At 36.8% G+C, this 23,568-nt stretch overlaps 1 protein-coding gene across 1 annotated transcript in view; it reads right to left on the reverse strand.

Moving 5' to 3' along the window:
- Positions 1-18,953: 18,953 nt before the first annotated feature.
- PAK2 (p21 (RAC1) activated kinase 2) overlaps positions 18,954-23,568 on the reverse strand; it is a 78,319-nt gene continuing 73,704 nt past the window's right edge. Inside the window, exons 14-15 of the mRNA XM_060099348.1 lie at positions 22,749-22,886; positions 18,954-22,294 (exon numbers count right to left, since the gene is read on the reverse strand). Coding sequence (XP_059955331.1) covers positions 22,208-22,294; positions 22,749-22,886 — 225 coding nt within the window. The 3' untranslated portion in view covers positions 18,954-22,207. The remainder of the gene's footprint in view (positions 22,295-22,748; positions 22,887-23,568) is intronic.

Here is a 23,568-nt window from a genome sequence, read left to right on the forward strand (position 1 = left end):
ACGCCAAAGCAGCTAGAGTTCAGAGGAAAGAGTCCCCAGTGTAGAGACAGCTGCACAAAGAGAAAGTTCTAGCTGCTTTTTAATATTTTCTCTTTGTTGTTGATTTGACTATTTTGTTACCTACTGTGGTTTTCCTTTTATTTATCTGGCCTGGGCTTCCCTGAGCTTCTGTGATGTGTGGGTTGACATCTTTCATCAGTTTGGGGAAATTCTCAGCCATTATCTCTTCGACTATTGTTTTTGCTCCATTCTCTTATCTCTGTTCCTCTGGGAGTCCAATTACATATGTAAGATTATTTGACCTTGTTCACCATATGCTTTATACTTTGTATCATCTTTTTTTTGTCTCTTGACGTTTCAGTTTGAATGTTTTCTATTGACCTGTTTTTGAGTTTACTAATTCTCTCTTCTATAATCTCCAGTCTGTTATCAAATCTGTGCAGTGTTCTTAATTTTTAATATTGTATTTTCAATTTTAGAATTTGATTTGTTTTTATAATTTTTTAAATAGATTCGTTATGCATTGAAAGTCTCCATCTTTTCATCCATTTTGTTCATCTTTTCCTCTGTTTTCTTTATCTTATTCATCAGTTTTTTTTGTTTTTCGTTCTTTGTCTGCTAACTTCAATATTTTAATCATCTGTTGGTCCAGTTCAATGGTTCATTTTTCTCTTTTGATTATTATGTTTTCCTGCTTCTTCACAGACTTGGTAATGTTTTCTTCTGTGCCAGATAGTGTGTATAAAAGAACTGTAGAGTGAGCCACCACATGATATCATCTCCCAGTGAGAGTTCCCCCTTCCCTCCATTAGGTTGATAGAGTGAGGGTCTGATAATCACAATCTAATTAGGGATCGAGCTGGGTCTTGGCAAGGTTGCCTTCTTACTTAGACTCATTCCACTTCTGGTTCATCCATGTTCCTCAGGGGTATATCTCCTCAGACCTGAAATACTATAGTACTATTCAGTTCAGTTCTTTAGAGACATTGAGCTTAGCTTTTTCACCTCCAACTATTCAGCTTCAAAACATGAGAAATGTTTCGAGGGAGAGAGCAGCCATGTGTTTGAGGAGGCCATGTCCCTCTAACTTTTAAAAAGTTTTGACCCAGGTCCACAGCCTCCCAAGGAAGTCTTGAACACAGCAAATGCCCCACGCAGAAAATCAGCCATGCACTGAGGCTCTTCTGGTTTTCAAACTTCCCCAATAGTCCCACGTGACCACCAAAAGTTCCTCTGGGTTTTCTTTGCCCCAGTAGACAACCTCTGCCTAGGTTAAGACTGATCCTCAGCCTGTAACTAGAACCAGCAAATGTTTCCACAAAAGAAAACAGCCACTGATTATCAATTCACCTCAGAGGGGCCCTCCCCTCTCTGGAACTTTAGTTTATGTAAAATAAGGTAAAAAGTCTTAGTCATTTCACAGTTCTCTAATATATTTTAAATATGATGTTTTTAACTTATTCTGCATTTTTTAAGGTTGTTGTAGCAGGCACATTGTCCTGCTGCAACCTACTACATCCTATTTGGAAGCAAAAGTGACTTGTATAACTCAGTTCTATCATGTCCACAATGCCCAACTGTATAAATGATACCTCCTGTTTATAATTCTGACATTTCTTTAGACTAAGACATTGACATTTATATAGATCCATTGCTCAGTGAAGAACCTTTTTTCCATACTTTATTCGGTTATCATTTGGTTGCCCTAAGTTTGTCCAGTAGAAGATTTTTTAAAGATTTATTTATTATTTATTTTTGGCTGCGTTGTGGCACACAGGATCTTCATTGAGGCATGTGGGATCTTTCGTTGCAGCACGCAGGCTCTCCGTTGTAGTGTGTGGGCTTCTTTCTAGTTGTGGCCTGCGGGTTTTCTCTTCTCTAGTTGTGGTGCACGGGCTCCAGAGCACATGGGCTGTGTAGTTTGTAGCACGTGGGCTCTAGTTGAGGCACGTGAGCTCAGTAGTTGTAGTGCGCAGGCTTAGTTGCACCGTGGCATGTGGGATCTTAGTTCCCTGACCAGGGATTTAACCCACGTCCCCTGCATTGGAAGGCAGATTCTTTACTACTGGACCACCAGGGAAGTCCCTAGAAGATTTATTTATTTATTTATTTATTTTGGCTGCACCGGGTCTTTGTTGAAGCATGTGGGATCTTCGTTGCAGCACGTGGGATCTTCATTGCAGCAAGCATACTCTTAGTTGTGGCATGCATGTGGGATCTAGTTCCCTGACCAGGATTCAACTCCAGACCCCCTGCATTGGGAGCATGGAGTCTTACCCACTGGACCACCAGGGAAGTCCCTCTAGAATATTTTTAAAGACGTAATTAGCTATTAATTGAGCTCTTACCATGCACTAAACATTTTATGGGCATCACAAAATTTAACTTTCACAACAAAACTCCAATTACAAGTGAGAAGAGGCTTCTAGAACTTGATGAAGTTTCTTGACTGCAGAATGGTTAGCAGCCAATAAGGAGATGTGGCTCTCTAGGGACCAGCTCCCCCAAAGAACTGGGAATAGCAAATGGATGGGTATTGGCTGCATGGCTCATACAAACAAAAACTATCCAAAGGTGCTAGATTAGTACACAAGCCACTTCATGGCTCCTAGGAAGTGCCTCGTTATACCAAAATTCAGGGGACTATATATTTCAGATTTTGAACCAATGCTTCTCTGGGTTAAAAGGAATTGTTTCATAATTTTAATTTTCTTTAAACATGCACAATTGAAAATATCCATAAAACAATTTCCAATCCAAAAATTTAAATCTTTCAATAAAATCTTCACATTTCTAGACATTTCTCCAAAGAAGACATACATGGCCAACAGGCACATGAAAAGATGGTCATCATCACTAATTATTAGGGAAATGCAAATCAAAACTACAATGAGGTATCACCTCACATCAGGCAGAATGGCCATCATTAAAAAGTCTACAAATAATAAATGTAGGAGAAGCTGTGGAGAAAAGAGAACCCTTCTATGCTGTTGATGGGAATGTAAGTTGGTGCAGCCACTGTGGAGAACAGTATGGAGGTCCCTCAAAAAGTTAAAAACAGAGTTACGATATGATCCAGCAATCCCAATCCTGGGCATATATCCAGACAAAACTATAATTCAAAAAGATACATGCACCCCAATGTTCATAGCAGCACTATTCACAATAGCCAAGACATGGAAACAAAATAATGTCCATCAACAGATGAATGGATAAAGAAGATGTGATATATATATACAATGGAACATTACTCTGCCATAAAGAAGAATGAAATAATGCTACTTGCAGCAACATGGATGGACCTAGAGATTATCATACTAAGTGAAGTAAGTCAGAAAGAGAAAGACAAATATCATATGATATTACTTATGTGTGGAATCTAAAATAGAAATGAACATATCTACAAAAGAGAAACAGACTCACAGACAGAGAACAGACTTATGGTTGCCAAAGGGGTGGGTGGGGGACGAAAGGATTGGGAATTTGGTATTAGCAAATGCAAACTATTATATATAGGATGGATAAACAACAAGGTCCTATTGTATAAAACAGGGAACTATATTCAATATCCTGTGATAAACCATAATGGAAAAGAATATGAAAAAGAATATATATGTGTATAACTGAATCACTTTGCTGTACAGCAGAAATAAACACATTGTAAATCCACTATACTTCAATAAAATTTTTAAAAATCTTGACATTTTCCTTATAAACTTCATATACTTTTTTGATATTAGTACTGGGTACTCTATATTTTTTTATGTCTTATAAATGGTAGACTTTTAAGATTATATTTTCTAGTTGTTGCTAGTGTTTAGCAATAGAATTGACTTTTGCACATTGGTTTTGTATCCAGCAAACTTGCTAAATTTCTCATTAATTCTAATAATTCATCATGTATTCTTTTGGGTTTCCAGCATTCTCAACCTTATCTGCCAATGACAGCGTTTTTTGTTTTTTGTTTTTTTTTTTTTGCGATACACGGGCCCCTCACTGCTGTGGCCTCTCCCGCTAGGGAGCAGAGGCTCCGGACGCGCAGGCTCAGCAGCCACGGCTCACGGGCCCAGCCGCTCTGCGGCATGTGGGATCTTCCCGGACCAGGGCACGAACCCGTGTCCCCTGCATTGGCAGGCGGACTCTCAATCACTGCGCCACCAGGGAAGCCCCGACAGCGTTTTTTAAAATCTTACTTTCCAGTTCTTACATCTTCTCTTTTTCTTAGTACACTAACTAGGGTCTTCAACTTCAAATTTAAATCAAAGTGGTCAATATGGGTATCCTTCCCTTATTCTGATCCTCAAAAGAATGCTTTCAGTGCTTCCACTGAGTATGATATCTTTTTTTTTTTTTTTTTGGCCACGTCACACAGCATGTGGGATCTTAATTCCCTGACCAGGGATCGAGCCCGGCCCCCCTTCAGTGGAAGTGTGGGTCTTTTTCTTAATTAAAAAATTTTTTATACAGCAGTTCTTTTTAGTCATCCATTTTATACACATCAGTGTATATATGTCAATCCCAATCTCCCAATTTACACCACCACCACCACCACCCCACATGTCCATACGTTTGTTCTCTGCATCTGTGTCTCTATTTCTGCCCTGCAAACTGGTTCATCTGTACCATTTTTCTAGGTTCCACATATATGCATTAATATACGATATTTGTTTTTCTCGTTCTGACTTACTTCACTCTGTATGACAGTCTCTAGATCCATCCACATCTCAACAAATGACCCAATTTCATTCCTTTTTATGACTGAATAATATTCCATTGTACATATGTACCACATCTTCTTTATCCATTCATCTGTCGATGGGCATTTAGGTGGCTTCCATGATCTGGCTATTGTGAATAGTGCTGCAATGAACATTGGGGTGCATGTGCTTTTTGAATTATGGTTTTCTCTGGGTATATGCCCAGTAGTGGGATTGCTGGGTCATATGGTAATTCTATTTTTAGTTTTTTAAAGAACCTCCATAGTGTTCTCCATAGTGGCTGTATCAATTTACATTCCCACCAACAGTGCAAGAGGGTTCCCTTTTATCCACACCCTCTCCAGCATTTGTTGTTTGTAGATATTCTGATGATGCCCATTCTAACTGGTGTGAGGTGATACCTCATTGTAGCTTTGATTTGCATTTCTCTAATAATTAGTGATGTTGAGCATCTTTTCATGTGCTTCTTGACCATCTGTATGTCTTCTTTGGAGAAATGTCTATTTAGGTCTTCTGCCCATTTTTGGACTGGGTTGTTTTTTTTTTAATATTGAGATGTATGAACTGTTTATATATTTTGGAGATTTATCCTTTGTTCGTTGATTCGTTTGCAAATATTTTCTCACATTCTGAGGGTTGTCTTTTCGTCTTGTTTGTGGTTTCCTTTACTGTGCAAAAGATTTTAAGTTTCATTAGGTCCCATTTGTTTATTTTTGTTTTTATTTCCATTACTCTAGAAGGTGGATCAAAAAAGATCTTGCTGTGATTTATGTCAAACAGTGTTCTTCCTATGTTTTCCTCTAAGAGTTTTATAGTGTTCGCTCTTACATTTAGGCCTCTAATCCAGTTTGAGTTTATTTTTGTGTATGGTGTTAGGGAGCGTTCTAATTTCACCACTTACTGAAGAGACTGTCTTTTCTCCATTGTATATCCTTGCCTCCTTTGTCATAGATTAGTTGACTATAGGTGCGTGGGTTTATCTCTGGGCTTTCCGTCTTGTTCCATTGATCTATATTTCTCTTTTTGTGCCAGTACCATATTGTCTTGATTACTGTAGCTTTGTAGTATAGTCTGAAGTCAGGGAGTCTGATTCCTCCAGCTCCGCTGTTTTCCCTCAAGACTGTTTGCTTTGGCTATTCAGGGTCTTTTGTGTCTCCGTACAAATTTTAAAATTTTTTGTTCAAGTTCCGTAAAAAATGCCATTGGTAATTTGATAGGGATTGCATTGAATCTGTAGATTGCTTTGGGTAGTAGAGTCATTTTCACAATATTGATTCTTCCAATCCAAGAACCTGGTATATCTCTCCATCTGTTGGTATCATCTTTAATTTCTTTCATCAGTGTCTTATAGTTTTCTGCATACAGGTCTTTTGTCTCCCTAGGGAGGTTTATTCCTAGGTATTTTATTCTTTTTGTTACAATGGTAATTGGCAGTGTTTCCTTAATTTCCCTTTCAGATTTTTCATCATTAGTGTATAGGAATGCAAGAGATTTCTGTGCATTAATTTTGTATCCTGCAACTTTACCACATTCATTGATTAACTCTAGTAGTTTTCTGGTGGCATCTTTAGTATTCTCTAGTACATTATCATGTCATCTGAAAACAGTGACAATTTTATTTCTTCTTTTCCAATTTGTATTCTTCTTCTCTGTTTGCTGTGGCTAGGACTTCCAAAACTATGTTGAATAATAGTGGTGAGAGTGGACATCCTTGTCTTGTTCCTGATCTTAGAGGAAATGCTTTCAGTTTTTCACCATTGAGAATGATGTTTGCTGTGGGTTTGTCATATATGGCCTTTATTATGTTGAGGTAGTTTCGCCCTAAGCCCACTTTCTGGAGAGTTTTATCATGAATGGGTGTTGAATTTTGTGAAAAGCTTTCTCTGCATCTATTGAGATGATCATATAGTTTTTATTCTTCAATTTGTTAATATGGTGTATCACACGGATTGATTTGCATATACTGAAGAATCCTTGCATCCCTGGGATAAATACCAATTGATCATGGTGTGTGATCCTTTTAATGTGCTGTTGGATTCTGTTTGCTAGTATTTTGTTGAGAACTTTTGCACCTATATTCGTGATATTGGTCTGTAATTTTCTTTTTTTGTAGTATCTTTGTCTGGTTTTGGTATCAGGGTGATGGTGGCATCATAGAATGAGTTTGGGAGTGTTCCTCCCTCTGCAATTTTTTGGAAGAGTTTGAGAAGGTTGGGTGTTAGCTCTTCTCTAAATGTTTGATAGAATTCATCTGTGAAGACATCTGGTCCTGGACTTTTGTTTGTTGGAAGATATTTAATCACAGTTTCAATTTCATTACCGTGATTGGTCTGTTCATATTTTCTATTTCTTCCTGGTGCAGTCTTGGAAGGTTATACCTTTCTAAGAATTTGTCCATTTCTTCCAGGTTGTCCATTTTATTGGCATAGGATTACTTGTAGTAGTCTCTTAGGATGCTTTGTATTTCTGCAGTGTCTGTTGTAAGTTCTCCTTTTTCATTTCTAATTATATTGAGTCCTCTCCCTCTTTTTCTTGATGAGTCTGGCTAATGGTTTATCAATTTTGTTTATCTTCTCAAAGAACCAGCTTTTAGTTTTATTGATCTTTGCTATTGTTTTCTATTTCTATTTCATTTATTTCTGCTCTGGTCTTTATGATTTCTTTCCTTCTGCTAACTTTGGTTTTTGTTTGTTCTTCTTTATTTCCTTTAGGTGTAAGGTTAGATTAGATTGTTTATTTGGGATGTTTGCTGTTTCCTAAGGTAGGACTGTATTGTTATAAACTTCCCTCTTAGAACTGCTTTTGCTGCATCCCATAGGTTTTGGATCATCGTGTTTTCATTGTCATTTGTCTCTAGGTATTTTCTGATTTCTTCTTTGATTTCTTCAGTGATCTCTTGGTTATTTAGTAATGTATTGTTTAGCCTTCATGTGTTGTTTTTATGTTTTTTCCCCTGTAATTGATTTCTAATCTCACAGCATTACGGTCAGAAAAGATGCTTGATGAGATTTCAATTTTCTAAATTTACTGAGCTTGATATGTGACCCAAGATGTGATCTATCCTGGAGAATGTTCCATGTGCACTTGAGAAGAAAGTGTAATCTGCTGTTTTTGGTTGGAATGTCCTATAAATATCAATTAAATCTATCTGGTCTATTGTGTCATTTAAAGCTTCTGTTTCCTTATTAATTTTGTCTGGATGATGTGTCCATTGGTGTAAGGTAATAAAGTCCCCCACTATGATTGTGTCACTGTCAATTTCCTCTTTTATAGCTATTAGCAGTTGCCTTATATATTGACGTGCTCCTATGTTGGGTGCATATATAATTGTTATATCTTCTTCTTGGATTGATCCCTTGATCATTATGTAGTGTCCTTCCTTGTCTCTTGTAACATTCTTTATTTTAAAGTCTATTTTATCTGATATAAGTGTTGCTACTCCAGCTTTCTTTTGATTTCCATTTGCATGGAATGTTTTTCCATGCCCTCACTTTCAGTCTGTATATGTTCCTAGGTCTGAAGTGGGTCTCTTGTAGACAGCATATATATGGGTCTTGTTTTTGTATCCATTCAGCAAGCCTGTGTCTTTTGGTTGGAGCATTTAATTCATTCACGTTTAAGGTAATTATCGATATGTATGTTCCTATTACCATTTTCTTGTTTGGGGTTTGTTTTTGTAGGTCTTTTTCTTCTCTTGTGTTTCCCAATTAGAGAAGTTCCTTTAGCCTTTGTTGTAGAGGTGGTTTGGTGGTGCTGAATTCTCTTAGCTTTTGCTTGTCTGTAGAGCTTTTGATTTCCCCATCGAATCTGAATGAGATCCTTTCCTGGTAATCTTGGTTGTAGGTTCTTCCCTTTCATCACTTTATCATCCCACTCCCTTCTGGCTTGTAGAGGTTCTGCTGAGAAATCATCTGTTAACCTTATGGGAGTTCCCTTGTATGTTACTTTTCATTTTTCCCTTGCTGCTTTCAACAATTTTTGTCTTTAATTTTTGCCAATTTGATTACTATGTGTCTTGGCGTCTTTCTCCTTGAGTTTATCCTGTATGGGACTCTCTGCACTTCCTGGACTTGGGTGGCTATTTCCTTTTCCATGTTAGGGAAGTTTTCAACTATAATCTCTTCAAATATTTTCTCTGGTCCTTTCTCTCTTCTCCTTCTGGGACCTCTATAATGCGAATGTTGTTGCATTCAATGTTGTCCCAGAGGTCTCTTAGGTTGTCTTCATTTATTTTCATTCTTTGTTCTTTATTGTGTTCCACAGCAGTGAATTCCACCATTCTGTCTTCCAGGTCACTTATCCGTTCTTCTGCCTCAGTTATTCTGCTATTGATTCCTTCTAGTATATTTTTCATTTCACTTATTGTATTGTTCATCTGTTTGTTCTTTAATTCTTCTAGATCTTTGTTAAACATTTCTTGCATCTTCTCGATCTTTGCCTCCATTGTTTTTCTGAGGTCCTGGATCATCTTCACTGTCATTATTCTGAATTCTTTTTTCTGGAAGGTTGCCTATGTCCACTTCATGTAGTTGTTTTCTGGGATTTTATCTTGTTCCTTCATCTGGTTCATAGCCCTCTGCCTTTTCATCTTGTGTATCTTTCTGTGAATGTTTAAGTGTGGGGTCTTTATCACTGGACCATCAGGGGAAGTCCCTATGATTTCTTGTTGCAGGTTTTCTGTACATACACTTCATCAGGTTAAAGAAGTACAGTCCTACTTTGCTAAAATATATTTTTGAAAAAATTGAGTTGATATTGAATTTTACTAAATTTTTTCACCTTTTGAGATGCTCATTTAATATACTAATATGGTAAATTAAATTGACTTAAAATTTTACTAGGGCCTCCCTGGTGGCGCAGTGGTTGAGAGTCTGCCTGTCGATGCAGGGGATACGGGTTCGTGCCCCGGTCTGGGAGGATCCCATATGCCGCGGAGCGGCTGGGCCCGTGAGCCATGGCCGCTGGGCCTGCGCATCCGGAGCCTGTGCTCCGCAACGGGAGAGGCCACAACAGTGAGAGGCCCGCATACCGCAAAAAAAAAAAAAAAAAAAAAAAAAATTTTACTAACTGTGCATAACTCTACTTGATTGGGATGTACTACCTTTTTTATACATTGCCATATTTGGTTTTTCATTAATAAGCCTGCCCTGTAATTTTCCCTTTCACATGTTGTTTTGGTATCACACTTTATGCTATCCTCATAACAGGATTTGGGGAATGTTTTCTACATACTGGAATAGTTTGTGCAGGCTTGGAATTATTTTTCCTTGAATATTTATAGAACTTGCTGGTAAAACTGCCGGAGTCTTTGCTCTAAATTTCATCCACGGAACAGGTAATAACTAGCCTCATAAAATGGATTAGAAGAGAGGGAAACAAAAATAAATGTTCTTTGCACACTTCAGGAACTGCTTGGTCTACATTACTGTCAGTGTCTAGATGTAATAGAGAAAAGTCTGAAAAGACAAAATGGTAAGATTTCCTTCAGGAAAGGGACTTGGAGTGGAGTAAACCTGAATTGCTGTTAGTTACGAAATGAGAATGTATTCCTGTTTTACTTACGTAGTTAAACATTTTTTAAAGAATAAAAATGATTACAGGAGTTGGGCTTTCTGGAGCACTGGAAAGTTGGGGGAGATGCCTTGACTAGTTTTCTCCCCACAAGAACGTGGCTTTGCCGATACTGAGTTTGACTAAAGAACTAAGAGAGTCTGTGCTTCTAAACAGTCAGATTGTTACATCTAAATTCTTCCACAGTAGTGTCGTAAACCTGAGTATCACACCGCAGTGGCAAGAATCAGTTTTTCGTGTTCCGCACGATCGATCTTTCAGACTGTCAGTGGCAGCAACGCCCTCTAGAGGGAACTCAAAGGCAAGGCAAAGCCATGAAAGACCATTTGCACTGGGCAAGTGGGTCATCTCTGCTCCTGCTCTGGGTAGCTGCTTTGCCTCAGCTAAGCTAAATCAATCACTCCATCAAGAATTCATAGCAGCTACTTGTGGTCTCTTCCCACTGATGGATTACTAAATGTGTAACACTGCAACAATATTTAAATTGCATTTATGTTTTCATAAGCTATGTAAACAATTACATTCCTTCAAAGTCAACTATCTATACAGCTGAGGTGAGGCCTATGGAGCTGAAAGTTGTTTCCAGTTAACTCTCGAGGAGTTGATGGGTAATGGAAAGGCTGAAATTCTAGCTGGGTCATTACTGAGTAAATTATTCAGCCTCTCTGACCCTTTTTCCTTCTAACTAAAAATGAGCTATGTAGTATCAAAGGAGACAACAGATGTGAAAGGGGATGCCAGAGACTGAATTTTTGTCTCCCCCAAAATTCATAGGTTGAGACTTAACCCCCAATGTGATGGTATGAAGAGGTGAGGCCTTTGGGAGATGATTAGGTCATGAGGGTGCCCTTATAAGAGACCCCCAAGGAGTTCCTTTGCCTCTTCCACCATATAAGGACATAGTGAGAAGCAAAGCTATGAACTAGGAAGAGGGACCTCACCAGATACCAAATCTGCTGGCACCTTGATCTTGGACTGAGAAATGTTTCCAGAACTGTGAGAAATGTTTCTGTTGTTTATAAGCCACTCAGTGTATGATATTGTTACAGCAGCATGAACAGACTAAGGGGAAAAGCTATAAAAAATTGAAACTGTGCAGTTTTCACATGCAAGCCATGGTGGCCACTGCTGTATACCACGTCCATTCCCCCTTCTTTACTAACAAGTCTGATTTTGTCTGGGGAGGCAATGTGCCCAGCTTTTAAAACACTCTTGCCCAGATCTCTTGCAGCTAGGAGAAGCCAAATGAGAGTTATGGTCAAGGAGACAGAAACTAAGGGTTTCTGGGAACATGTTCTTTACTGATACATGTACTACTCCTTCCTTCTTTCCTCGTCTTTTGCCCACCTTTCTTCTTCTTGCCTGACGTGAGACTGGAGGTGGAGCAGCCATTGTGCATCTGTGTGGCAACAGGCATAAGGATATAGGCCTACGTGTGAAGAATGGTGGAGTGAAAATACGAACAAAGCCCAAGTTCTTGGTGACATCGCTGGACTCTATGACAACCCAAACTACCAGTGAACTTTTTTGGTGTGACTTAAATTCCTGCTTGTTCAGTCACTCTTGGTACCTGTTACTTACAGTCAAACTTATTAATAATAGATATATAAACCAATTCCAAAGTACATTTTTCTTTTTATTTTTTAATCTCTTTCAGGAAAATGATTATCCAAACTATAATACAGAGTGTCTCATATTGCAAGTTATGCAATACTGTAAAATGAAATATGTAATTTCATAGTATGTTACCAAACAATGATGTATTGGGACTGTCTTCATATATTTTCAATATAATTTCCTTAAGATATATTATGCATACATTTTTTAAAAGATGAGGTGGGGGGAAAGGGCAAATAGCTCTGTGCAGCATTCTCAGTTCATTAGCCCCCTATCTGCTACTGCATTGTCATAAAGGGCTGTCCAATGAATATGGTTTAAAAAAGTGATAGGTGGGGACTTTCCTGGCAGTTCAGTGGTTAAGGCTCCACACTTCCAATGCAGTGGGGCTCAGGTTCAATCCCTGGTCAGGGAACTAAGATTCTGCATGCCACACAGCATGGCCAAAAAAAAAAAAAAAAAGTGATAGATCACACTTATTGAGTGCTAAATATATGCTAGGCACATTCCAAGCATTTTATGTGTAATTAACTCATCTGACCCTAAAAAAAATCCCTATAATGTAGGCACTTTTATTATCGCCCAAAACAAACAGAAAACAACCAATTCACAGCAACAATTTTCAGTGCACAGTCTACTAGAGTAATATTGTTACTAACTAAAAGCATAACTGGTTCTCCCATTGGCAGCAAAATTTAAAATTATACACTCCAATTTTATTTCTATTTAGAAGAAACTCCTAAGCACAAATAACTATATGATGAAACCAAGTTATTAAAAAAAAAGCTTTAATAAAGCTCTGCTTTACAATGCTTAGTGATGAAGAAATGTGCAGCGAGAAATACTCAAGTACTTAGGCTTCTTGTGTCAAGACCATGGTCACCTGTGCATAGTCATTAAAATAAATACTGAAACAGGACACACAGTGGCACACAGTGGAGAGTATCAGCAGTAAAACATGCATAGATGAAAGGAGGTGGAAAAGTATTTGCTTGGCTGACAATGCAAGTTATATGAAAGTGGCTGATCCATGTATTCAACAGCCTATGGCCTACACTTATTTTTCAATGAATCCTTGGTCTTAGAATATACTCCAAAAGATCTACAGATGAACAAAAGAAAAGGCAAAACATTTAAATACTTCTCGTATCACCAAGAAGAGTGTGATCAAAATAGTGGCAATGTCTGTAGTAAAACGTCAAATGGTTAAAGTTTTTTTTTTTTTTTTTTTAGTTTATTGAAAAACAAAGCTCTTCAACAAAGTTACTAGCAGCAAAACTTATAGTATCCTAGAGTGTAAGGAATACTGAATGTGATTAAGAGGTCTTGTAGCTTCATCCACAAAACTCCTTAAATATTTTAAAGACAATATATTAAAGTAATGAGAATCAGATTGTACTGTTAGACATTCCTTAATCATATGGCCCAGATCAAATAGTTTTTGAAAATGGTGCATTTATTTTTAAATACAGGAGAAGTCAAGGTAAAGTAATTCATTAAGAAATAGAGAAAAACGTTTTTTGGCAGTGCATTCATGGCAATACTGTATATACCTACAGATCTAAAAATGAAAGACAAGAATGCATGTGGCACTGTTACTCCATTTTGATTGCTTAAAAAGAAAAAGGGCAGCACAACTAGGATGAATGTTTTCATCTGCTACAGAACACAAACTGGGATCTGTGGATAAAAAGTAATGAGTATACCACAAGTTACATATCCACATGAGTGTTGTTCATTTCAAAATAATCAACCTCATGGGTTACAAATTTATACAAAGGCTGTCATTATATACTGAACATATTTTGTTTTCTAGAGAGGCAATATTTTTAGTCTTTTCCCCTAAACAAAAACTAAGATGCCTAGGTTAAAAAGTTATAATCAGGACTACACAGGCTATAAAAATCTCTTTATACTCATCAACTCTTAATTTCTGACCAAGAATCTATGACTGGTTTTTAAGGCTGGGCTAGCTTTCCTCCATCACTCTGCACATTCTTAGGTAAGCCTTTCTCCTTTGGGTTCCCACAATAATATGCTCAAAGAACAACACACGTTTTAAGACTACTCAAATAATGTACAGTACAAATTACGTTCTGAAGAGATTTTTAAGAATTTGCTCTTTTTTATCCTTACCACTCTTCCTTCCCGATTGCTAAGTTTACCAAGAGCTACTTGTATATTTTATATTCAGTGGTGAAAACAGAACCCTACTGATTAAAAGCTTACCAAATCCATACCTGCATCACATTCTGGACCTTAGCCCGAAATAAATATCTGGTCACAGCACTTTTAAAAGGCTAGGAATAAAAGTCCTCTATTTTGCATAAAGGAAGACTGATAACGAGTAGAATCTTAGAAATTCTCAAATACACCAGTGAGCATGCTAGTTAACAGTGAACGGAAGTCACTTTTTTGTTTTTTGCTTTATTTCTTTATTTATTTGGCTGCACTGGGTCTTAGTTGCAACATGCGGGATCTTAGTTGCAGCATGCTTGTGGGATCTAGTTCCCTAAGCAGGGATCGAACCCAGGCCTCCTGCATTGGGAGTGCAGTGTTAACCACTGGACAACCAGGGAAGTCATCTTTTTGATGTTTTGAGAATCTCTTGGAAATTCAGTGATTTGGAGATGTTTGTAGGGATAGTTTCAAAGACATGTTGACAGTAGATGCGATATGATAATGAGAAAAACAGGAAGTATGGTCTCCTCTTTCCACAAGTTTACCTGAGGAAAGTCAAAGGAAACTTTTAAAAGGAAGATAGGTGAGAATGCTTGTTTTGCTGAGGGTTGGAAAGAACAGAGGCACAGGTAAAAGGTATAGGAGAGTTAGGATCAAAGTGGCCTGGAGACCTGGGAGGTGGTGGAATACTGAGAATGGGTCCCTGGTGAGTCTGGCCACTGAGAGGAAGAACATCTTTCACTGAGACCAAAAGGAAGAAGGCAAAGTCAAAAACCCAGAGAATTCTGGCAGTAGGGGAGAAGAAAGTGTTGAGATGGTGGGATAAAGGGGTTGGAAGTCATGAGATAGTTTGGAGAAAATGAGAAAGGAAAAAAAAGACCTAGGAGCGAAATGAATGAGCAGTGGGCAGCACCAAGAGCCCCACTGAGAATTGAGAAAAATCAGTGTGAAATGTTTAGTGCAGTTCCAGTGTTATACTTAAAAAAAGAACCCAGAAAAAATAAACAAACCTGGAGATAATTTAAAAACTCTTTTAAAAAAATGACCTATTATGGCTTGAATGTCTGTGTCTGCCCCCGAATTCATCTACCCCTCACTGTATTGGAATCTGGAGATGGGGTCTTTGGGAGGTAACTTAAGTTAGATGAGGTCATGAGGGTGGGATCTTTTGATGGGATTAGTGTCCTTGTAAGAAGAGACTCCAGAGAGATTGCTCTTTCCAAGTGTACATATACAGAAGGGGGTCCAGTGAGCACATAGCTAGATGGTGACCACCTACAAGCCAAAAGGCCTCAGAATGAAACCTACTTTGCCGGCATCTTGATCTTGGACTTTTAAGACTCTGCAACTGTGAGAAATAAATTTCTGTTGTTGAAACCACTCAGTGTATGGTATTTTGTTATGGCAAATTGAGCTAAGGAAAAACTCCTTAATACACCAGGGAAGATATTGAATTTATGAAATAAGAACAGAAGGCTGTAAAAAGATCAGAAAAGGAGAATGATCTTAAAAATGTGAGGGAGTTCCCTGGTGGTCCAGTAGTTAGGACTTGGCGCTTTCCCACTGCCGTGGCCCCGGGTTCAATCCCTGGTTGGGTAACTAAGATACGCAAGCTGCACGGTGAAGCCAAAAAAAAAAAAAATAATAATAATAATAAATAAGTAAATAAGTAAAACAACAAAAAAAGTGATAGTTGATATATGTTCAAAAAAGGGTCAGAGGTAAAATCAAGGAAATTCTCCCAGAAAGTTAAAAACAAAAGGCAAAGAGATGGAAAGCAGAAAAGATAAGAAAAACAGGAGATTAATGCTGGAATTCCAGAAAGAAATAACAGGGAAAAAAGTGGCAATTATTAAAAAAATAATACAAGAATTTACCAGAACTGAAGGAAATTACTCTGCTATCATGAAGGCCTGCCAAAAGCTAAACATATAGACCCTCTCCAAGGCATTTCATGGTAAATTTTCAGAACAAAAGCTCCAGAGAGGCAGAAAAATGGGTTACATACACAGATGTTATCAGAAATGGCAGGTTTAAAAAAAAAAAAAAAAAAAGAAATGGCAGGTTTTTAAGATAATGAAGCAGGGACTTCAAAATTCTCAAGGAAGATTATTTCCAATCTAAAATCCTGTACTATCAATTAAATGTGAGACATTTTCAGACATGCAAGCTCTTAAAAATCTTAACCTATATGCACCCTTCCTCAGGACACTAATGAAAGATGTACTTCTCCAGGACACTAATGAAAGATATACTTCTCCAAAATGAGGAATAAACCAAGCAAAAGGAAACAAAGGATCTAAACTCAGAAGAAAAGTGAAACTGAGTTTCAGATGCTGAGGCCTGTAGAGAAATAGCCCGAACTGGAGCCCTAATCAAGTTCCCAGAAAGAAAAAGGAACTGTCCTTATCCAAGACATTTAATTCTATAGAAAATTGTTTTCAGAGGGCTTTTGTGGTGAGTTTGGAAAAACTTAGTGATAGGAACATAGAAACTTTGAAAGGAAACAAAAAGACAAAATTAACAATAAGAAAAGCAAAGAGTTGCACAAGAAATGACATGTGATAATAAATTACTCAACTCAAGTGAACAGCAGTCCCACATAGTCATAAGGTAAAAACTGACTGCTAATCAAATAAAACTTTGCCACCTTTCTTAATTGGGAGACTAGAGGGAGTAGAAATGGGAAAATGGGATGGTATAATAGTAACTAAATTCTCAACTGTCATAACAGGAAGTTTCCAGAAAAAGTAAAATACAGAAATGTCAAGAAATACCTGTAGGACTTCGCTGGTGGCTCAGTGGTTAAGAATCCGCCTGCCAATGCAGGGGACACAGGTTTGAGCCCCGGTCCGGGAAGATCCCACATGCCGTGTGTGCCACAACTACTGAGCCTGCGTGCTGCAACTACTGAAGCCGGCGCTCCTAGAGCCCGTGCTCCGCAACAAGAGAAGCCACTGCAATGAGAAGCCCACGCACTGCAACAAAGAGTAGCCCCCACTCACCGCAACTAGAGAAAGCCCGTGTTACAACAACTAAGACCAAACACAGCCAAAATAAATAAATAAATAAAATTAATTTAAAAAAAAACCCCAAACAAAAACCGAAATAAAAAAAGTTAAAAAAAAGAAATACCTGTATAAGTATATAATATAGAAATCTGAAAATTAATGCATGCTAAAACCAGCTCAAAGTTAAAAGCAGATGCCTCTGTGGAGCAGGACTCTGCAGTGAGAAAGTCTGCAGCTGGGGACTGACACTATTTATAATGACTCCTTTAAGATTATCTTTTTAATCTGTGCATATTATTTTGTTAAAAACCTAAAATAAAGGTCAAAAAAGACCTTTCCCTTCATTGTTCTACTCTTCCTCCTCTTCAAAAGATAAAAACTTGTTAAATGATTTGCATAAAAAATCATTCCCTAATTTAAAAAAAGTCACAAATGTCAAAATAGTAGTAAAGCATGTGTTAAGCTCCTACAAATAGTGCTTTTCAATAAAATCAATCATCTAGGCATTTTTGAACTTTTCTTAGGCAAATGTTTTGGGCATTTGCTATAGTTTAAGAAATACAGAGCTTCCCTGGTGGCGCAGTGGTTGAGAGTCCGCCTGCCGATGCAGGGGACACGGGTTCGTGCCCCGGTCCTGGAAGATCCCACATGCCCTGGAGCGGCTGGGCCCGTGAGCCATGGCCGCTGGGCCTGCGTGTCCGGAGCCAGTGCTCCGCAACGGGAGAGGCCACAACAGTGGGAGGCCCGCGTATCGCAAAAAAAAAAAAAAAAAAAAAAAAAAGAAATACAAATGGCAGAATAGCACAAAGCAGTTTTATAGTGTAACGAATATATTTTATGCAGTCATTGCCTACATCCCCCACTCCAGGCTAAAAAATGTATAATTTTGCTTTTTCATAGTGAACTCTCTATAATGCACCTGTTCTCCATGTCAGCATATCCAACATTCAAATTAAATGCATATAATGAAGTGATGCCTTAACGTATGGCACTTTTAAAGATTTCTTGGTGCATTTAACACAAAAATTCTGGTAAGATTCTTATTACTTCACCTAGGTAAGCATTAGAATTTCAGGCCAAATTATTGAAGGTATTTCAACAGATCAGAAGTGCTTCCCTGGGTCTGATAGCCAGAACATTTTGAACAAATTTATTCTGAAACTGATTTAAAAGAGCGAAGGCTCATGCTTATTACTCATTAATTTTTGAAAACCTTTCTAATTTGGAGCTCTGTAATACATTCATGGTGCCATGACATGTTTAAAAAACATTCACCCCTAAAAAATACTAGAACATTCTTTGAAAACCTATTACACTTATTCTTTTAAGCTACTCTGATCTAAAGAAAGAATTAAAGTTTAGGAAAAGGGAAAATGAAAATTTAAAAAAGTTTATTTCTAGCCCTGAAAGAACAAAATTATTGAACAAGGTCATCAAATACAGCAGTCAATGTCAATGTAACAATTAAATAATTGAATGGGATTAAATTAAAAATAAAAGTCAATATAAAATTTGAAGACAAAACAGAAAAGACAAGTTACTTTCACTTAGTTCCATTTCTATCTAACAAAAACAAAAACAAAACAAAACAAACAAAAAACACACAAGACATTCCTACCAAAGATGTTTGACAGAATTATCATACATTTCTTTCTCATTTGGCAACATTCTAGAATGGTGAATGAGAAAGACTTCAGTTCTCTCAAGGCTAGGCCAGTGCTTGGTTCTCCTTTGTAATTCCCACAATATCTACCACAGTGTCTTTGTCAAAGTGGTCAATAAATGTGTTAGTGAGAAATAAAATCAGTGTGTGTGTGTGTGTATTTTTCCCCCTTTCTTACACATATACACACACTGTGGAAAAACTGATTTTAGTTGTTTATTGTGGGAGCAGTTGAGACAAGGAAGACAATCTGCTTTCTGTATTACTATAATTTCACTAAAAAAAACCCCAGAAGAATCTTAATCTGGATTTTAGCTATATTCCATAATGATTTTTGACATTCCACTGGATATGGATCTCAGTATATTTAAAAACTTTTAGATTAAAAAACTGATGCAAATTTAAGCACCCATTGTTTTTTCTAACTATAGCTACTGCCTGATCAGATCTAAAATTATTCTGGCTAGAATACAGTATATATAAACAAACATGTATTTATGTGAGCCCTACAAAGAAATACTCATAGGTAGTTTTAAATTGCTTATTAAAGGCACAGGTCATTTAGGACTGGTGGTAACTAGATACATTTTAAGCAGGAGAAGAGAATTTGTATCGTGTGCCAGGCACTCAACACATGAAAACAGAGTTGTGTTAGCCTTAGTTTCTTATGCTAGCACAATCAATCTACTTGTTTACTATTCTATGTAGGATGAAATATTCAATATTTTCATGGTTTCCCAGTTTTAACTGTCCCTAAAAGCAGCAAAAGGAACAAGAGGAGAAGGAAACTTTTAGACTGCCAGAGAGTCTGAAATATAATAAATACTACAGTAATATTGTCTTAATAACAAAGGAGGACTACTAAGGTAATTTTTAGATTTAAATGGGAATTTTCATTCTAAAGTAATGACAAAAAGGTAAATACAAAAGGCAGTTATTAAAAAAAACCCATGAATCTTGATTCAGATATAATTTTTCTTGCAACAACATGTGAACATTTTAATTTAAAATTAATAAATCACAATTCTGTATTGCTTTTAAGATTAAGATTATTCAAAAATTGACACATTTCAGAATTAACCAAAGTACATTTCTATTACAAGTTAGTTTATCCAAGTAAGTAAAGAATAAACCACAGCGTAGCTCCCTTGACCTAGGAGTCAGGTTTTAATGACAAAGTCCGTTGCCAGCAATGGACATGCAGGTAACCATCAAGCAAGTTGTAAATACAAACCCCAAACTGCTTCTATAAACTGAAAAGACCTTTGCTGAGTCACAGGCATAAAAATGGGGCATTGGCACTGCATTCAGTGAATATGGTCTTTATGACTTACGCATGGAAATGCCTTCTAGAGTGGTCATGAGGATCACAGTCTTATACCATCTAGTTGGTTTTCTATTTCACTGGTAGAATCTTCTTTATCATAATCCATCCAGACAACTATTTACAAAGAATGTTCAAATCTGGAACTCAACAGACACTGTAGCTTTCCACCAGAAATAAACCAGCTTATTTCTGTAAAGTAATTTAGTAATAGCTGTAGAAGGCCAACGTAATCCAGAGAAAAATGAAATCAAGAATCAAATTGAAAACAGAGACTATTAAGTGCTCTAGATACAAGTTTCACTAATTATCTTATTTTTATGAAAACCTTCCTGTATTACCAATTAAAAAAAAAACCCACCAGCCATTTCTATCCTTATACCTGTATCTTAACAGAGATATGATGGGAATGATAGGAAATAAAACTCATATTAAGTTCTCCTAATGTACTCCAAAACATCAAAATTATTTTTATTCATGATTTGTACTATTGCAGGATGGCAAGTAGGTGTGAAGTCAATTAGGAGCGAATGGTGGGAACAAAAAGCCAGAACCAAAGCACATATTTTTCTCTTTCATGTGGCTCTTGGCATGTCAGAAGGGACAATACTGCCTCCAAAAGCCAAACAATTAAAATGATGAGAGAAGAAGAAGGGAGGAGGGGAAGGGAGAAGAGAGGGCACTCTAATAATTAACGTTACAGGTCACAGACCTTTTTTAAATCTTTAAAATAAAAAATGTATTGCTATCAACAAGCACATTTCATTATTCTTTCTTTCTCCAGTTTTTTACATGAATATTATTTACTTATTTGAAAAAAATTTAAAGTAACTCAACATCTCAAATGACCCATGAATTTACCAAGAAGTACTTTGTCACTTAAGTTCTCACAGACAGTAAAAATGTTGGTAATGGGTTGGGAACAATGTTTATAACAAATCTCTACAGTTTACTGGTCAGAAACTGCATCTCTAAGTAACTGACATTTCTCTTTCATGAATATAATCTTATCTATTTTAGAGCTCACCAAGGTTCAAGCCTCTCACTTTGTCTCTGCTAGCTCCAAATATTTTTTACCTTTAAATGGAAAAAAAAAAGGTTAACTTTTAAATTCTGAAAATTCAATGGTTATTACATTATTTACCATGGGAAGTGGGGGAGGAGTAGGGTGAGAAAGGGTTAATTAAAAAAACAAACTAGCTAAAATTACAACATATACAGAAACTTATTTCCAAAATGAAGAGAAAAAAAGAGGGAAGGGGAAATTAGCGGCACAAACCAAAGTCCTGAAGCCAAATCTGAAGAGGACACAGAAAGAAAAACAAAGTGTAAGAAAGCAGAGTCAATGAGATTCTTTTTCTGTTTCAATGATTTAGTTATAAATATAGATTATTAGTCTTCTCTCTATACATGTAACAAATGCCAAACAACTCACTATTATGAAATTTTTAAAACGGATTCTTTCACATTTGTTAAAAAAGGTAAAAATCACATTCTTTTCTTCCCTTCCTTCAGTTCAAATTCTGAACTGAAATATTACATGTAACAATAGCTGGTTCTAACTTCTATACAAAGTTAAACCATATTGAACTCCTTTGCCGATATAAGGAGCTACATAATTTCTATCACACTTGCCTCCAATTTACGCATAAGAAACATTTCTCAAAGCAACTCAGAAGGAGCAAGTCAAGGAAAAGAAAGTTATGAAGAAGAGAGAAAAGAAGACTAGCAGATAAAACACATACTCTGAAAAACTCAAATCTGCCATTCAAGTACTGAGAATACCCCAAAAGGGACAATGAATGGGATCTATTATAATGAAGTCAGCAAAATAAAATGCAAATCTCAAGCATGATAAATGGCCCTGATGGGCTTTCTGCTGAAAGATGTAAGGCTAGTGATTCAGTCCACAATTCCTTTTGGACCCTAAAGAAGGGATTCAATAGAAAGTTGTCATTCTGTTCTGCAATGTTTTCTTGGTTGTCTTCAGAAAATAGTAGCTTGTTTTTTTCCTCCATGTTATGTAGACCATTTCTTTAAACCCCCAAAGAATAATAATTTTCATATATTAAAAGATTCTTTTAGAAAATGAAAAAAAGAATATGAGGCCACGGCAATGATGTTAACGGTTACTCTTCATTGCTTCTTTAGCTGCCATGATCAGTGGTGTCAAGCTGGATAATGGTTTGGCCAGTTTCAGGAAGGGATGCTGTCAGAAAGAGTGGGGGAAAATAAATGTAAATGTCACCAGTTTAGAAGCCAAATATTTCAATTAAGCCCTAAAGACTACTTTATGGATCATAATTTATTTAACAAGTACATATTTCAGTACTTATATAAAATCAACATAATCACTACATCACTTTTATGGTGGAAAGTGTAGTCTTTTTAGTTTTTCTCATATTATAAAATCTCAGTTAAATGACCCAGATACCCATGCCTGCAATGAACTGGTTTGAGAACTGGCAGTATGAAAAACTCATACATTTATCCCAGTATTATGGGTATTTTATTCCCAGCAGATAAAATCCTGAACTGCAGCAGCTGCCATGCTGCTGGTAATGAATGAATAGTGAAATGTAATTATTAACTCTATGTAAACTTTCTGCCGGTTACTCAAAAAAGTCAACTTTTTCCCAAAATAGTATTATTTCCAAATTCACCTGTAACAATTCTCTGGCTGAACCCCTTTTCTCCACATCCATCTCCAAACATCGATTTAAGAAATCCCGAAATATTGGAGAAAGTTTCTCTGGGTTTTGAAGTTCTGGGGTTCCATTAGTCGCTATCAGGTACAAGGCCTAAGAATAGAAGAACAACTCTGACATACTTAAGAGAGCTCAACAAAGTTAGAGAGTACTTTAAAGTTTATGGATCTTTTACGTATTTAAAGACAACTGTCATACACACTAAAGTGTGGTTATTATTTCTACCCATTTTGATTAGATATTTTTCAATTTATTTTTAGATATTACATTTCCCTGACTTCTTTTTCAAAATTATCTTCACCTTTTTCTTTTTTGGATTATAAATACATACTGATAAATAAAACTACCACTATAATAAAATGGTATAAAGAAAAATGACCACAATCCCACCATCCACATATAGTATCCCATTTATCTTTCTTAAGATTTTTTTTCCAAGTCATACCACATTTCAAAACAATGGGATTTGCTGAAACCGCTTTAAGAAATTTTAAATTAACTATATCTGTATAGCTATAGGTGAACAGGTGGAACACATAGGATTTTTAAGGCAATGAAAATACTCTTTAAGATACTTTTATAATGGACACGTTATTCAGTATACAATTGTCCAAACCCACGATATATGACATCAAGAGTGAACCCTAATGTAAACTATAGACACTGAATGATAATGATGTGCCAGTGTAGGTTCAATGATGGTAAGAAATGTACCCTCTGTGAGGGATGGTGATAATGGGGGAGGTTATGCATGTGTAGGGGGAGAGGGCATATG

This window comes from Mesoplodon densirostris, chromosome 5, assembly GCF_025265405.1.
Source record: "Mesoplodon densirostris isolate mMesDen1 chromosome 5, mMesDen1 primary haplotype, whole genome shotgun sequence".
Lineage (NCBI taxonomy): Eukaryota > Metazoa > Chordata > Mammalia > Artiodactyla > Ziphiidae > Mesoplodon > Mesoplodon densirostris.